The sequence below is a fragment of the Mustelus asterias genome, chromosome 21, assembly GCF_964213995.1.
Source record: "Mustelus asterias chromosome 21, sMusAst1.hap1.1, whole genome shotgun sequence".
NCBI classification, from domain to species: Eukaryota; Metazoa; Chordata; class Chondrichthyes; order Carcharhiniformes; family Triakidae; genus Mustelus; species Mustelus asterias.
The window spans coordinates 32790182-32808456 of NC_135821.1; the positions used below are offsets into that span (position 1 = coordinate 32790182).

The window sequence follows — 18275 nt, forward strand, 5'->3', positions numbered from 1 at the left end:
CATCTGGTTCACTAATGTCCTTTAGGGAAGGAAATCTGCCGTCCTTACCTGGTCTGGCCTACATGTGACTCCAGAGCCACAGTAATATGGTTGACTCTCAACTGCCCTCGAGCAACTCGGGATGGGCAATAAATACCGGCCAGCCAGCGACAACCATGTCCCACGACTGAATAAAATATGATTCTCCAATGTCCTTGAACATGTTACATCCTAAATCTGAGCTCTTGTTTCCCAGAACTCCATGACTGAACCTTTTCAAACAGGTTTCCTGCATTGTGACAGAGACTATCTCTCCATCCTGCTCTCCACTCTCCTCCCACAATGCATTGGGCTTTATCAAAGACACAAATGACATCCCATGTGACTGTGACAAAGGTACGTTTTTTCACCTTGTCGTTCTCAACCTGTCTGCAGCCTTTGTCTCAGCTGGCTGCACCATCCTCCTCCAACAGCTCTTCCGCGTTGTCCATCTGGGTGAGACTGCACCTGTTTCTTTCCAATCATAGAATCATAGAAACCCTACAGTGCAGAAGGAGGCCATTCGGCCCATCGAGTCTGCACCGACCACAATCCCACCCAGGCCCTACCCCCACATATTTACCCGCTAATCCCTCTAACTACGCATCTCAGGGACAATTTTTAACCTGGCCAATCAACCTAACTTGCACATCTTTGGACTGTGGGAGGAAACCGGAGCACCCGGAGGAAACCCACGCAGACACGAGGAGAATGTGCAAACTCCACACAGACAGTGACCCAAGCCGGGAATCGAACCCGGGACCCTGGAGCTGTGAAGCAGCAGTGCTAACCACTGTGCTACCGTGCCGCCCTTATCTGTCCAGTCAGAAGCAGAGAGCTTCCTGCAATGGTTTCTCTTCCCACTCATAGAATCATAGAAACCCTACAGTACAGAAAGAGGCCATTCGGACCATCGAGTCTGCACCGACCACAATCCCAGGCTTTATCCCCATATCCCTACATATTCACCCACTAATCCCTCTAACCTACACATCCCAGGACACTAAGGGCAATTTTTAGCATGACCAATCAACCTAACCTGCACATCTTTGGACTCCACATGTTCCCTCTGGTGTCTCCCAAAAATCTCTCCTCAACTCCTTCTATTTCCCATCCACTGGCTGCCCCCTCAGTGACATCATCCAAAAACACATCAGCTTTTGCTTATTCACTGATGTATGTCAGTTTGACCCTCACCAACAATTTTCTCCACCCTCTCCAGTGTCCCACACGGAGTTTTCACGCCGCCTGCCCGATTTCCTGTACTGAATGAGCAGAAATTTCCTTCAACTAAATACTGGGCGAGGTCTTGCGACCCTGCCTCTGAGCCAGAAGCTCTGGGTTCGATTCCTACCGCAGAACATGAGGGCCAAGGAAGGTGCGCTCATAACGTCATCAAACAGGTTGAGTATCAACCTGTAAATCCTTTCAAAACACGCCAGTGGCTGGCAGTAAAGAGGGAGAGATTCCTGGTCAGTTTGTGAGAGAATGAATTTTGGAGCCTCTACCATCACTATCCATAGCTCCAGACAACACGGAACATGTAAAAGTGCAGGTTGCCACAGCAACACGGACTCCCAGAAATCTCTGTAACACACTTTTAAATGTTGTCTATGCCCTTTCTACTGACTCCATCCTTTTCCTTGTCCACTGTCTGAGACTAAACCTCCAAAAGGGGTGATGAGCAACCGAGGCGAGTGAGTGGGATGCATGAGTGACCCTCCTTCATCTCAGTGGGCCGCAAGATTGAAATTGGGCTTGTTCATTAACCGTGACCCCAGGAATAAGATTAAATATATTTAATACACGCTAAATATTTCACAATGAGTATAGAAAATGCTTAATCATTTAAATATTAATAGAACTCTCATTAAACGCAAACAATAAAAACAAAATAAATATTTACATTTTGGATACTGAAGGAATGCACGGCTCTCACAGTCAATGTTGTGAGCAATCAGCACGCACCTCACTTCGCTTGCCCTTGCTTCACTCGTGTATCACTTCAGGCAGACCAGCCAAGAAAAAACTACGCAGCTGGAAATCAGCGGAATGTGGCAACTCTGTGCGTGGGCAACGGACAGCAATGTCTCATGGGCCGCACTCAGAACCCCAGCGGCCACATGTGGCCCCGGGCCGCATGTTGTCCACCGCTTTCCTAAAGCCCTCCGAAATATCTGCACCCTCCAACTCTGGCCATCCCTAAATTTTCACTGATCCAGCCTTGGATGCCATATCCCCAGGGGCCGAGGCTTAAAGTCCTAGAATTCCCACTCTCTCTCTATGTTCCTCTTTAAGCTGCTCCTTAAAACCTACCTCTTTGTCCAAGCTTTTGGTCACCCACCCTAATGTCTCTTGATGTGACCTGGCGTCAGACGTGTTTCTCGATTCATCAAACATCAATGGATATTTTTATAAAAGTAAAAAAATGATGTAATACCAGTATAATACATTGTATCTTATATTATATCTTATAAATATAACAAGTTGTTGTTATTCTAGGAATCTGAGATAATTTGAAGAGATGAGATTAACATACAAACGTGATTAATAGTGTGTGCCAGGGTGGTGGGAGAGGGGAAGCTGGCTCACCCCACTGTGTACGGGAAGACGGTCATGTGGCCCTGGTGAAATGTATGCTTATTTTAACCTTTCAACAGACTATAGCCAGGATCTGAATATCCACTGGGACATTGCAGTGAATAGGAGCAAAACTACCCATCGCTCAGAGACACATCACTGGGACCTGAGCCCTCTTGAGGTTTTACTCAGTGACGTTGATTTGTTGTACTCAGATTGCGAGATTTTGAAAGGAATAATGTTTCTATTGTGAAATTCCAATCTGAAAATGAGATTTTTCTTTGCCCTGACAAAGCTTCCATCCCGACATGTTCCGAGAAAGAACTTCCTCCATCATCACTGGGATTGAGAAGAATGAGAGGTGATCTCATTGAAACATACCGGATTCTTAAGGGGCTTGAAGGGGTAAATGCTGAGAGGTTGTTTTCCCTCATGGGAGAGTCTCGGACCAGAGGGATCAGTCTCAGAATAAAAGGACACCAATTTAAGACTGAGATGAGGAGGAATTTCTTCTCTCAGTGGATTTTGAGTCTTTGGAACTTCTTGCCATGGAGAGCTGTGGGGTAGAGTCCTTGTGTATATTTAAGGCTGAGATAGATAGATTTTTGATCAGTAAGAGAATCAAGGTTACAGGAAAAGGACAGGAAAGAGGACATGAGGAATGCAGGCAGATCAGCCATGATCCTATTGAATCATTGGGAGGCTGGCTCAAGGGACCGAACGGCCTACTCCTGTTTCTATTTCTTATGGTCTTATGGATTTATCAGTGCCGTACAGCGAAGTGAGTCACTTTGAAATGAGCTGATAATGTCAACGCACTGATTGGCTGCTAATTTCCAGGCTCATGGGGTGAACTCTCGACAGGCCAGTTCAAAATTTACTCTGCATCGCTGGTTAATGGAAGAGTTGAAGAAGGACTTCCACTTATGTCATGGGAAGGGAATTACGAAAGGGAGAGAAAGATGGAGAGAAAGAAAAATGAAAGAAAAGAAGGAATGGGTGAATGAGAGACTTACACAGCGTCTTTCACAACCTCAGGACATCCCATAGCTCTTCACCGTCAATGACACACCTTTGAAGTTTTTAAAGTTTTTTAAAGTTTAAAGTTTGTTTATTAATGTCACAAGCAGGTTATATTAACATTGCAATGAAGTTACTGTGAAAATCCCCTAGTCGCCACACTCCGGCACCTGTTCGGATACACTGAGGGAGCCAATGCACCTGACCAGCACATCTTTTGGACTGTGGGAGGAAACTGGAGCACATGGAGGAACCCCACAAAGACACGGGAAGAAAGTGCAAGCTCCACAGAGACAGTAGCCAGGAATCGAACCTGGGTCCCTGGCAGTGTGAGGCAGCAGTGCTAACCAGGTGCCACCGTGCCAACCCTAGTGTAGTCACTGTTGTAATGTAGGCAGCCATACTGTGCACTGCAAGATTCCACCAACAGCAATGCGATAACAAACAGATCATGTGTTTTGAGTGATGTTGATTGAATCGTTATATCACTGGAGGTAACTCTCCGGATCTTCCTTTCGCGATGGGATATTTTGCACCCATTGGAAAGGGCAGACAGAACCTTGGTTTAATGCAGCATCTGAAAGACAACACCTCTGACAGTGCTGCACTCCCTCAGTACCACACTCCAGTGCCAACCTGGTCGTGTGCTCAAGGCTTTGGAATGGGACTCAAACCCTCAACTTTCTGGTGCAGAGAAGAGAACGCAACCACTCAGCCAGGGCTGGAAATTTAAATATCCAGCTGTACTCCGAGAGTTCAAGAACTTTTCACACATGATCCCAAGAAACAGCTCGTACTGTCACTGAAATGTTTTAAAACAACATTTGGGTTTGTCTCAACAAGACGAGTATTTGGAGAATTGTCCCCATTGCCACCCAGGCACCTTCCGAGAAAACTTCCTCCATCATCACTGGAATTTAAAAGAATGAGAGGTGATCTCATTGAAACATACAGGATTCTTAAGGGGCTAATGTCAACATTAGCCTGGTTTAAAGGTGAAAGGTCAGATTAAGGTGAACTTTGTTGAATGGAGAATTGGGCTAAGAAAGGACAGTGATTGTATGGGCTGTGAGGAAAGTGCAATTGCCCAAGGGCTGCATTGTTCCCAATGCTGCCCCTGATACCTGGTTTGGGTTGCATATAATATTCCCCAGAATACACAAGGCACAGCAGGCAGCATTTCTGGGAAAACTGCAAACCTGGCTTACCTTTGTCTTTGTGTTCTCATCAACACAGAAACACTTGGTCTGGATCTTCCCAGTCAACTGAGGCAGAGCCGCAAGTGGAATCTTCACCTCGGCATTCCTCCGACTCTTCTGAACGAGTGATTCAGTTGCGCACTGCAAGAGACAGGTGACAGTCAGCGACGCACAGCTGACAGTTATCTGGGTGCAAAAACTCAACTGTAAGAACATTTCTAAGTGCAAACCAAAAAAAATGACTTCAATTTCCCCTCATTTGAGGGTGTCCATCTGCTGAGCCCCGTGATCCCACACTGTCTTTTAACTTTTTAACTGAGAAATCTTGGTTGAGGCTCACAACAAACGATTGACCAAGGCTGAAAAGAAGAGATGAGATAGATCAGGAAATTGTGCTTAGCTGGCGGGGCAAAGATTGGGGAGGAGGCTGAGGGGTGACCTTATAGAGGTCTATAAAATAATGAGGGGCATAGACAAGCTAGATAGTCAATATATTTTCCCAAAGGTAGGGGAGTCTAAAACTAGAGGGCATAGGTTTAAGGTGAGAGGGAAGAGATACAAAAGGGTCCAGAGGGGCAATTTTTTCACACAGAGGGTGGTGAGTGTCTGGAACAAGCTACCCAAGGTAGTAGTAGAGGCGGGTACAATTTTGTCTTTTAAAAAGCATTTAGAAAATTACTTGGGTACGATTGGTATAGAGGGATATGGGCCAAATGCGGGCAATTGGGACAAGCTTAGTGATAATAACTGGACGGCATGGACAAGTTGGGCTGAAGGGCCTGTTTCCATGCTGTAAACCTCTATGACTCTATGAGATGCAGTATAGGAGGAAAAATAGATTATCTAACCACCTGAGAAACCTGGAGCATCCTTCTGGCACTTCTCATAGTTAGAGAGATGACAAATATCTTACACTCAGAAATCAAGGGAAGATCTAAAATCTATTGGGAGGATTGAATCATTCAAAGGTCCAATGTTTCAATGAAGTTGAGTCTGCACTGACTTTCTGAGCACCCTACCCAGGCCCTATCCCCAAACCCCACATATTGGCCCCGCTAGTCCCCCCTAACCTACACACTATTTGACATTAAGGGGGCAATTTAGCTAATCCACCTGGTCTGCACACCTTTGGACTGTGGGAGGAAACTGGAGCACCCGGAGGAAACCCACGCAGACACAGGAAGAACATGCAAACCCCACACAGTCAACCAAGATCAGAATTGAACTCGGGGTCCCTGGCACTGTGAGGCAGCAGTGCTAACCACTGTGCCACTGTGCCCTGGTAGGACAATGATTGAGAGCACATTTCCACTCCATCTGACAAAGGAGCAGCGCTCCGAAAGCTAATGGTGTTTGCTACCAAATAAACCTGTTGGACTTTAACCTGGTGTTGTTGAAACTCTTACTGAGGACAATGATTCTCAGGGGAAAGTTGAAAGAAACTGTTTTAAAACCTGGGATTGCTTCATGGTATTTTCAATGGGTGGGGTAGGTTTAAAGGGACTGGGTGGCATCAGAGATTGGGGGGCACATCCTGATTAGAAAGTCAGATTGGAAGGGGTATAGAGTTATTAAACTCCTCAAGGACAATTATTTCACCAAGGTTTTCATAAGTTTCTATTTTAAGTGCCCATTGGTCCAAAGCAAATTGCTTAAGCTTTCCACATTCCAGGTATGCCTGATGAGGCCGTTTCCTGAGGGTATGAAATTTCTGATGGTACACCTCCGGCACTAACCAGTATGCACACAATATAACCCCGTTCACTGCCTCATTGTCAATGACACTCTCCTCAGGCAAGAGGGAATAAACTTGGTGAGCTTTCCCTGTAAGCTTACTCCGCAGTAACAAGGAGCACTGTTGGACTGGTCACTCTAACTGCCGTGCTAACTGCATGAAGCAGATAAAGAAGATTTCCATCTCTGCTTCGCCAAGCCTCGGGATTAAAGAGAGAACCGGGTTGCCTCAACCCTCAAGTCTGAGCTTCAAGGCACACAGCAGCATTCCTGCTTCTCAACTCAAGCTGAAATTTCCTTTCCTTTACTCTCTCCTGAAATTCTAATTTCTACATCTCCAATTTGATTCTCTCCACTACCACACCATCCGTCTCATCATCCTCAAGTTCTACCTGAAGATGATTGGCCACTCCTTTTTACACTTCAGGTTTTCTGGGCCTTCAGTCTAATTCTAATACTAAATGCCTCGTTAACTCTTTTCACTAACTTTTAAATCCCCAGATATAACACTCTCTGGTGCTGCTAGAAAAGGACTGACATCAAATGCAGAAGTTTTAAACATTTAACTCGAGAAAGTTTTTTTGCAGTTTCTTAAAATAGTGTTCAAGGAACAATTCACTTTCTCCACAACAGTTCATTTCTATGAGACCTGTGGGAACGGATTCTGGATACGAGTCCCCAATATGTTACCCCCTCTTTTGGAATAATGAACCCCCCCAATTTGGTTCCAATTTCCCAAATGAGCTTCCCAATTTGCAACGAGAAGCCCCAGGTGGGGGTCCCCAAAGATTGTTGATGCCAGCGAAACCCCTCGATATATCACTGTCTGGCTGGAATACCCCCATACTGTTACAAACCCGAGTGGGGAGGGGTGACTGGATCTTTATCCAGCCCTTCTGCTGGGAGAAACAAGCTTTAAACAAGGTTCCCTTTCCCTTGGGCACCTTTTCCAAACCAAATAGTTATGGTGAAATTTAACCAGGTTCTCTTGTGTTAAGATAGAGTAAGTTTATTAACTACTAAAAAGGTAAGGAGAAAATTTGTGAAACAGATGTGTATACATTCACATGGATTAGAAGAATTGAATCTCATGCAAATTAAATATAAATGAAAAGTTATAACGGAACAGTCCTTGACTTGTGGGGAGTAGCTGATGGTCAGTACAAATTGATTCCAATATTGTTGACTTCTGCAGGTGAATAGTTGACTCTTCAATTCAGGAGTTCTGTGGTTTGGTTGGGAGATTTCAGTTCTTTTTCCCAGCCGTCATCTGATTTGCTGGCTGGTTGACTTCCACAGTTAGAAAGAGAGTTTTTAGATATTCCAGCAAAAGATGGGGTTATTTTTGCAGGGTCCTGCTTCAGTTAATGCATCACCCACTTACAGTGTGGAAAACATCTAGCTGCGTTTACTTACGCACACACTTAGGCACGCACGCATGCACACACTAAAGCGCACCTTCTGTGATCCTGGTTCAGTGCCTGATTCAGCGATGAAGGAGTTGTTGACTAACCAGAGCAATCAATCTCAATCAATCATTGCACAGCAGATCCAGACACATGGGGAGGAAAGCTCGGAGGTTGGAAAGATTTGAAAGCAACACCCAGGTTGATAGGGTTGTTAAGAAGGCGTACGGTGTGTTAGCTTTTATTGGTAGAGGGATTGAGTTTCGGAGCCAGGAGATCATGCTGCAACTGTACAAAACTCTGGTGTGGCCGCATTTGGAGTATTGCGTACAGTTCTGGTCGCCGTATTATAGGAAAGATGTGGAAGTGTTGGAAAGGGTGCAGAGGAGATTTACCAGGATGTTGCCTGGTATGGTGGGAAAATCGTATGAGGAAAGGCTGAGGGGCTTGAGGTTGTTTTTGTTAGAGAGAAGAAGGTTAAGAGGTGACTTAATAGAGGCATACAAGATGATCAGAGGATTAGATAGGGTGGATAGTGAGAGCCTTTTTCCTCGGATGGTGATGGCTAGCACGAGGGGACATAGCTTTAAATTGAGGGGTGAGAGAAAATGGCAAATGGAGTTTAACCCTGATAAATGTGAGATGATTCATTTTGGTAGGACTAATTTAAATGTGGATTACAGGGTCAAAGGTAGGATTCTGAAGACTGTGGAGGAACAGAGAGACCTTGGGGTCCATATCCACAGATCTCTAAAGGTTGCCACTCAAGTGGATAGATCTGTGAAGAAGGCCTATAGTGTGTTAGCTTTTATTAACAGGGGGTTGGAGTTCAAGAGCCATGGGGTTATGCTGCAACTGTACAGGACCTTGGTGAGACCACATTTGGAATATTGTGTGCAGTTCTGGTCACCTCACTATAAGAAGGATGTGGAAGCGCTGGAAAGAGTGCAGAGGAGATTTACCAGGATGCTGCCTGGTTTGGAGGGTAAGTCTTATGAGGAAAGGTTGAGGGAGCTAGGGCTGTTCTCTCTGAAGCGGAGGAGGATGAGGGGAGACTTAATAGAGGTTTATAAAATGATGACGGGGATAGATAGAGTGAACGTTCAAAGACTATTTCCTCAGGTGGATGGAGCTATTACAAGGGGGCATAACTATAGCGTTCGTGGTGGGAGATATAGGAAGGATAGAACATAGAACATAGAACATTACAGCGCAGAACAGGCCCTTCGGCCCACGATGTTGCACCGACCAGTTAAAAAAAAAAACTGTGACCCTCCAACCTAAACCAATTTCTTTTCGTCCATGAACCTATCAACGGATCTCTTAAACGCCCCCAAACTAGGCGCATTTACTACTGATGCTGGCAGGGCATTCCAATCCCTCACCACCCTCTGGGTAAAGAACCTACCCCTGACATCGGTTCTATAACTACCCCCCCTCAATTTAAAGCCATGCCCCCTCGTGCTGGATTTCTCCATCAGAGGAAAAAGGCTATCACTATCCACCCTATCTAAACCTCTAATCATCTTATATGTTTCAATAAGATCCCCTCTTAGCCGCCGCCTTTCCAGCGAAAACAATCCCAAATCCCTCAGCCTCTCCTCATAGGATCTCCCCTCCATACCAGGCAACATCCTGGTAAACCTCCTCTGCACCCTCTCCAAAGCCTCCACATCCTTCCTGTAATGTGGGGACCAGAACTGCACACAGTACTCCAAGTGCGGCCGCACCAGAGTTGTGTACAGTTGCAACATAACGCTACGACTCCTAAATTCAATCCCCCTACCAATAAACGCCAAGACACCATATGCCTTCTTAACAACCTTATCTACTTGATTCCCAACTTTCAGGGATCTATGCACACATACACCTAGATCCCTCTGCTCCTCCACACTATTCAAAGTCCTCCCGTTAGCCCTATACTCAACACATCTGTTATTCCTACCAAAGTGAATTACCTCACACTTCTCCGCATTAAACTCCATCCGCCACCTCTCGGCCCAACTTTGCAACCTGTCTAAGTCTTCCTGCAAACTACGACACCCTTCCTCACTGTCTACCACACCACCGACTTTGGTGTCATCAGCAAATTTGCTAATCCACCCAACTATACCCTCATCCAGATCATTAATAAATATTACAAACAGCAGTGGCCCCAAAACAGATCCCTGAGGTACACCACTTGTAACCGCACTCCATGATGAATATTTACTATCAACCACCACCCTCTGTTTCCTATCCGCTAGCCAATTCCTGATCCAATTTCCTAGATCACCCCCAATCCCATACATCTGCATTTTCTGCAGAAGCCTACCATGGTGAACCTTATCAAACGCCTTACTAAAATCCATATATACCACGTCCACTGCCTTGCCCCCATCCACCTCCTTGGTCACTTTCTCAAAAAACTCAATAAGGTTAGTAAGGCACGACCTACCTGCCACAAAACCATGCTGACTATCACCTATCAATTCATTACTCTCCAAATAACTATAAATCCTATCCCTTATAATTTTTTCCAACATCTTGCCGACAACAGAAGTGAGACTCACCGGTCTATAATTCCCGGGGAAGTCTCTGTTCCCCTTCTTAAACAATGGGACAACATTCGCTAACCTCCAATCTTCTGGTACTATACCAGAGGCCAACGACGACCTGAAGATCAGAGCCAGAGGCTCTGCAATCACTTCTCTTGCCTCCCAGAGAATCCTTGGATAAATCCCATCCGGTCCAGGGGATTTATCTATTTTCAGACCCTCCAGAATATCCTGCACATCCTCCTTATCAACTGTAATACTGTCTATTCTACTCCCTTGCAACCCAGTGTCCTCCTCAGCTATATTCATGTCCCCTTGCGTGAACACCGAAGAGAAATATTGGTTCAATGCTTCACCAATCTCCTCCGGTATCAGAGGTAGATTCTTTACGCAGAGAGTGGTTGGGGTGTGGAATGGACTGCCTGCAGTGATAGTGGAGTCAGACACTTTAGGAACATTTAAGTGGTTATTGGATAGGCACATGGAGCACACCAGGATGATAGGGAGTGGGATAGCTTGATCTTGGTTTCAGATAAAGCTCGGCACAACATCTAGGGCCAAAGGGCCTGTTCTGTGCTGTACTGTTCTATGTTCTATATAGGACAGATGTGAGAGGTAGGTTCTTTACTCAGAGAGTAGTAAGGGCGTGGAATGCCCTGTCTGCAGCAGTAGTGGACTCGTCAACATTAAGAGCATTCAAATGGTTATTGGATAAACATATGGATGATATTGGAATAGTGTAGATTAGAGGGGAATTAGATTGGTTCCACTGGTCGGCGCAACATCGAGGGCCGAAGGGCCTGTACTGCACTGTAACGTTCTATGTTCTATGTTCTAACACGGGGAAAGTCAGCTCTTCCTCCAAAATCTATGCTGCGCTAACCCCAATGTGTCTCCAATTACTCATATTCTGTAAACCCCAAACATTACATTCTGAAAGAAATGTATTTTGAATATTGCTGGAAAGAAAGACATGTTGCTGAAATCTATTGTCTTGTCACTCATCAGGACAAATGCAAAAATACCAAATTTCAAACCATCACCAACAATTTATACTACAGGAAAAAAGGGTGCTGATTGCTTAGTAAGAAGTTTAACAACACCAGGTTAAAGTCCAACAGGTTTATTTGGTAGCAAAAGCCACACAAGCTTTCGAGGCTCTGAGCCCCTTCTTCAGGTGAGTGGGAATTCTGTTCACAAACAGAACTTATAAGACACAGACTCAATTTACATGAATAATGGTTGGAATGCGAATACTTACAACTAATCCAGTCTTTAAGAAACAAAACAATGGGAGTGGAGAGAGCATCAAGACAGGCTAAAAAGATGTGTATTGTCTCCAGACAAGACAGCCAGTGAAACTCTGCAGGTCCACGCAACTGTGGGAGTTACAAATAGTGTGACATAAATTCTGATTCTAGGATCGCATGATAAAGACTCAGGAGGAAAAAAGCAGAAATATTTATGTGAAATAGTGTGACATAAACCCAATATCCCGGTTGAGGCCGTCCTTGTGTGTGCGGAACCTGGCTATCAGTTTCTGCTCCGCGACTCTGCGCTGTCGTGTGTCGCGAAGGCCGCCTTGGAGAACGCTTACCCGAATATCAGAGGCCGAATGCCCGTGACCGCTGAAGTGCTCCCCAACAGGAAGAGAACAGTCTTGCCTGGTGATTGTCGAGCGGTGTTCATTCATCCGTTGTCGCAGCGTCTGCATGGTCTCCCCAATGTACCATGCCTCGGGACATACGCTGCAAGAAAGGATGTCCCGAGGCATGGTACATTGGGGAGACCATGCAGACGCTGCGACAACGGATGAATGAACACCGCTCGACAATCACCAGGCAAGACTGTTCTCTTCCTGTTGGGGAGCACTTCAGCGGTCACGGGCATTCGGCCTCTGATATTCGGGTAAGCGTTCTCCAAGGCGGCCTTCGCGACACACGACAGCGCAGAGTCGCGGAGCAGAAACTGATAGCCAGGTTCCGCACACACAAGGACGGCCTCAACCGGGATATTGGGTTTATGTCACACTATTTCACATAAATATTTCTGCTTTTTTCCTCCTGAGTCTTTATCATGCGATCCTAGAATCAGAATTTATGTCACACTATTTGTAACTCCCACAGTTGCGTGGACCTGCAGAGTTTCACTGGCTGTCTTGTCTGGAGACAATACACATCTTTTTAGCCTGTCTTGATGCTCTCTCCACTCCCATTGTTTTGTTTCTTAAAGACTGGATTAGTTGTAAGTATTCGCATTCCAACCATTATTCATGTAAATTGAGTCTGTGTCTTATAAGTTCTGTTTGTGAACAGAATTCCCACTCACCTGAAGAAGGGGCTCAGAGCCTCGAAAGCTTGTGTGGCTTTTGCTACCAAATAAACCTGTTGGACTTTAACCTGGTGTTGTTAAACTTCTTACTGTGTTTACCCCAGTCCAACGCCGGCATCTCCACATGCTGATTGCTTACCCAGGCAATTCTGATTGGCCGAGATGTTGCTAAAGTTCACGTTTGCTTTCTCCATGTCAACTTCCCAGCCAATCAGAATCGACTTGCTAACCAATCAGTATCCTTTCCTCCTGCAGTATAAATTGTTGTGACTGTTTGCAATTTGGTATTCTTGTGTTTGTCCAGGTGAGTGTGAGATAAAAAGCTTCGGCAAGGTCTCCCTTTTCAGAAATCGATCTTCTTAAAGTAATCAATACAACCTGCTCCCAACGTGGTCTGAGCTTCCATTGGTGGACATCACTCACGGAACAAACAGATTGAGTGATTTGCATGTTGGTGCTCAGGACAACTGGACTGGCCAATCGCTTGCTCTCGGCCACGAATCCCACATCCAGAGAGGAGGGAGCAGCTCCAACCTCACAGAAACCATCGGGTGTTTCAACAGGAGGTGATTTCTGGGTTCCAGGAGCTGCCATCCGGAGCTCGGACCAGCAACGGGTTTCAGGCGGGATTAGGAAGTTGTTGAGACTCTGTCACTTACCCTGACCCCTGGCATCTCGCAGCACATCACTTTCTCCGCCATGAGAGGGTCACAGAACAGAATCATCTGTTGTAGGTCAACCTGTGCAGAAAGGACAATAATATTAGCAGAGGAGAAGCTCAGGCCTTTCCATGGGAGTGAGCAACACCAGCCGGCTTTGTTCAGTCAGTGTATGAGGTTGAGGGCAAAGGCTGAATTTGTACAGGATGGTCTCCCTTTCTATCTCACAACCCATCATATTGTCCCCACCTTAAAGTGGTGTAAATATAGTATATTAAGTATATTAGTATAAGATATGGGTGGGGTTTGGTGGGGGTGAGGGGTTGGCGGGGGCATCAGAAGTGTCGTGTCACACAAGTCCTCATTCTTATTGCACCAGTCATGACGATGGAGATTGGCAACCTCTTCTACCATGAAAGAAATCACCAAAATGTATGAAGTTCAGAGGGGATGTGAGGAAAACCTTTTTCACCCAGAGGTTGGTGGGAGTCTGGAACGCACTGCCTAAAAAGGTGGTGGAGGCAGAGACACTCATAACAATTAAGAAGTGTTTCGATGCACACCTGCGATGCCAAGGCAGACAAGGCTATGGGCCAAGTGCTGGGAAATGGGATTAGAATATTTGGGTGGTTTGTCTTTGACCCGCACAGACACAGTGGGCCAAACGGCCATTTTCTGTGCTGTATACTCTGACTCAAAATCACTGAACACCTATCAGAAGCCTCTGTGAGTCTTGGTCAATGTGTCATCTCCTCGTCCCCTGCTTCCTGGTTAAAGGAACTGAGGCCAATTGTAGAGTCTCATTATGATTGGAATAGGAAGTATTTTGTTCCCATGAACTATTGGAAGAGTCTCACCTATTTAAAGATTCCCCGGCAAAGTCATGTCTACATCGAATAGTCCTTCAGCAAGCATGAAGGGGCAAACTCCAACAATCAGAGAACCCTTCCAACTCATTGAGCCTGGATAGTTAGGGCTAAGATTGGTCCAACACAGGTTCCTGGGGTTTAAGCCATTCTTCTCCCTCCTCCTGAGATTGTGGCTGGTTCTAGATATACTCAGGTCATGAGGACTGGCTCTCACTCAACAGCCGCCCCAAGTCTTCATGGGTATAACCTTTATAATGGAGTTGGCATTTTTCAAATGAGTCCTGCTAGTTCTCTGGTATAACTTTGGTGACTGCATGAGGGAAGAAGATTAAGAGGTGATCTGATTGTGGCGTTTCGGACTATTAAAGGATTCGATCCAGGGAAATTATTTCCAGTGTGAGAGGGCCCTCATCATGAGGACATCAAGTCTTAGTTAGAGCTAGGCAGCTCAGGGTGATATCAGGAATCTAAGGGCATCGGGAATCTGGAACCCGCTCCTTCAAAATGTTCTCAAGTCTGGGAGTATATTGAAAATTTCAAAACTGAGATTATTAGATTTTTGTTAGGGAAGCAAATTAATGATAATGGAACGAAGGTGGGTGACTGGAATTGAGGTACGCATTAGCTATGATCGAACTGAATAGCGAAACAGGTTTGAAGGGCTGAATGGTCTCACCTTTCTCGACATTCTTCATAGATTCAGAATCCCTACAGTGCAGAAGGAGGTCATTTGGCCCATCGAGTCTGCACCGACCACAATTCCACCCAGGCCCTATTCCATTAACCCCTGCTAATCCCCTGACACTAGGGTCAATTTAGCATGGCTAATTAACTTAACCCGCACATCTTTGGACTGTGGGAGGAAACCGGAGCACCCAGAGGAAATGTAGATATGGGGAGAATGTACAGACTCCACATAGATAGTGATCTGAGGCCAGAATTGAACCTTGGGTCACTGGCGCTGTGAGGCAGCAGTGCTAACCACTGTGCCGCCCTGCTATCTTATTGGTTCCCACTTGCCTGACTCACCCAAGTAAATCAGCTTCCTACAGGAAGTGAGGCAGTGTTCCTGGTTCCACCCAGTCATCTCCGAGCCATTGTCAGAGAATAACACACAGCTGAGAGAACGGCACCTTCCACAATTAACACCCTGGTATTGGTGGACTCCCCCAAGGTGACTACTCCCCCTCACCCCAACCCAGTGTTCAGTGTTGCCATGGGAACCCCAGAGGATTGTGATAAGATGATGGCACAAACCTCAGCTGGTTTGTTATCCTCGACCAGCCTACCCATGACGGTCTGGCCCTCGATGTCAATGGCAGATCTCTCCTCCACGGATTTGATCTCCATCAGCTGGCAGTCGATGTAGAGGGAGGCCACGTTCGCCTGCACACTGATCACCAGCTTGTGCCACCGAAGATCAAAGAGGGCAGCCACCCCCTCACTGCTGAACACCCAGCGCACATAGTCCTGGAAACGACCTTTGGCCTTGTACTCCACTGTCTTGTCTCTTCCATCGATGCGGACAGAAAACTGAATAAAAGAGAGGAAGGAATTCAGACAAGAAAATCTAAACATCACCCACAGTGAAAGACAAGATGTGGTTTTAATCTCGCGGATAAAATCACTGCAGGATTCTGCCATCACTTCAGCGGAACATTGGCAGCAAACCGGGAGAAACGGATCATAGGGAGATCGGATTGGCTGGAGCTGAATGCGGAATTCCAGTTGTTAATGTTTGAGTCAGGGGAACTCAATTGACAGGTTCCATCTCCCCACCCCCCAAAAAACCCCTTCAACTGAATCCTTCCAGGCAAGGAAATCAATTTCTGTCACACCGTTCATGTCCCAAGTGTTTTCCAGCCAACCAAGTAACTTGAGGTGTAGTCGTTGTCGGAAATGTGGCTGCCAATTTGCACACAGCCAGAGGCCACATACCGCAACGTGATAATAACCAGACCATCTGTTTTGAGGTGTTGGCAGGGGGTGAATGTTGGCCAGGTCACTGAGGGTTTTGGACTGGGCTGGGGGGTTGGGGGGGGTGCTGCTGCCATTTTAACTTGGCTCTGATCAGATCCTGCGCGTGCATCATGTGACTGTTTCTACAGGAGATTGAAGGAAAGAGACCACCCATTTGCAGCCGTCAGATTGTTTTTCGGAGATTCTCTGGGACTGAGCCACTGTCTGAGGCCCACAACTTCCCAATCACTATCCTCCCAGCCCCATTGGTCACCCCCCCCTTGCTGCCAGTCACCATGGTACTATTGACAGGTTCCAATCCCAGGTCCCTGCTTCATCCCCAGCATCTCACCTACTGAAGAGAAATAAGACCAGGCACCCCAAAATCACAGGGGGCCTTTTCACCCTCAGAATGGGTAGCTGACTAAACACCAAACCTGACCCCAGCCTGTTTAGTGAACTTAACAATAGTTAGCGCCAAATCTAGCTTATCCACATTGAATTCCAGCTCAGCACTGACACCTCTGCCTCAGTGTTAATACAGGACTGACATGGCTGAACTGTGCTATCTTTACATTACCTGAGTCTGGCCCTGCTGGTCAGCGATTTTTAGCAGGTACCAGTTTTCCTTCAGTTTCTTCTTCTTCAGCAGCAGCGTTGTGAGAAAGGTGAAGTCCTGAGGCAAACCCCGAGGGAAGATCAGTCTGAAATATTGGAAAAAGGTGCACCTCATTGAGTAAGCAAGGGCAAAGCAAGTCCCGTTCACCACTGTCCCTGCTGGCCTACACTGGCTCCTAGTCCAATAACTCAATCCTCCAGCTTTTTATAATGGCCAGCCTTATAAAGTGTTAGGTGTTTTGCTTATGCTAATGAGGGACCTAACGACTGTTTTCGGATCACTCGGGGTCCTGTTGCTTTAGGTCTGCTCTACTCTGCTTTCCAAGTGTGGATGTGGCCTTGTGAGTGCCCAGCACCAGACGACACGCAGGACTTTGGAGCAGGCGTAGGCCATTCAGCCCTTTGAGTCTACTCCACCATTCAATAAGATCATAACTGATCTGATTCTAGTATGAACTCCACTTTCCTGTCAGCCCCCCATAACCCTCGACTTAATCCTGTCCTATTGCTCATTACTGAGTCCAGAATAGCCTGTTTCCTTGTTGCCTCCAGAACATCCTGCTCTAAGAAATTGTCCTGAAAATACTCTGGGAACTAAGTTTCCAAACTATCTTGCCAATTTGATTCTTCCAATTCACATGTAGATTAACACACTCTGTTTATTCCTTCCTGTATATTCTATTCTCTAGTACAATTACTGTTAGGGGACATATAAGCTACTCCCACAACATTAACTATTTCTTACCTCTACCCAAATTGATTCTACATCTCGCTCTTGTGAACAAAGTTCATCATATCCTTAATTAACAGAGCTACCCCACCAGATTTCCCTTAGCTTCCTATTGTTTTAAAATGTCCCAAATACACTTCAATATTCATGTTCCAGCCTTGCTCACACTCCATACCTCTCCGATGGTTATCAGATCATACACATTGATTTCTATCTATGCTAACAATTCATCTATTTTCTTATGAATGCTGCACACATTCAGATACAGAGGGCGGAACTCTCCGGCTGCGCTGGTCTAAAAGCCGGAAATTCCTGCCCGATTGTCAATGGGCTTTCACATTGTCCGCAGCCCTCCCGCTACAATTGGAGTGGCGGGCAGGGTGAGTGAATAGTTTGTACTCTCTGTCCCTTCCTGCCACACATGGATTATCAAGACCCAGTTTACTACCCGACTCTATTACCTCATTGATTCCCTGTGATTTATCACGTCTCCTCTCACAGGAACCTCCCCCTCCAGCAACATGACCGTTTATCTTTAAGTTTGATGCGGGGCAGGTGGGCATTCTGAAGAGCCACTGCTGACATGCGATTACCCGATAAACACGGCACCTGTGG

The 18275-nt window shown here is 46.1% G+C and overlaps 1 protein-coding gene across 3 annotated transcripts in view; it reads right to left on the reverse strand.

Annotated features, from left to right (window-relative positions):
• Nucleotides 1-18275, reverse strand: part of col16a1 (collagen, type XVI, alpha 1) — a 425594-nt gene that overhangs the window by 268820 nt on the left and 138499 nt on the right. For all 3 annotated transcript variants that reach the window (XM_078237703.1, XM_078237702.1, XM_078237701.1), the window contains exons 5-8: nucleotides 16893-17016; nucleotides 15611-15886; nucleotides 13485-13565; nucleotides 4827-4958 (exon numbers count right to left, since the gene is read on the reverse strand). In XM_078237703.1, the coding sequence (XP_078093829.1) occupies nucleotides 4827-4958; nucleotides 13485-13565; nucleotides 15611-15886; nucleotides 16893-17016 (613 nt within the window). The remainder of the gene's footprint in view (nucleotides 1-4826; nucleotides 4959-13484; nucleotides 13566-15610; nucleotides 15887-16892; nucleotides 17017-18275) is intronic.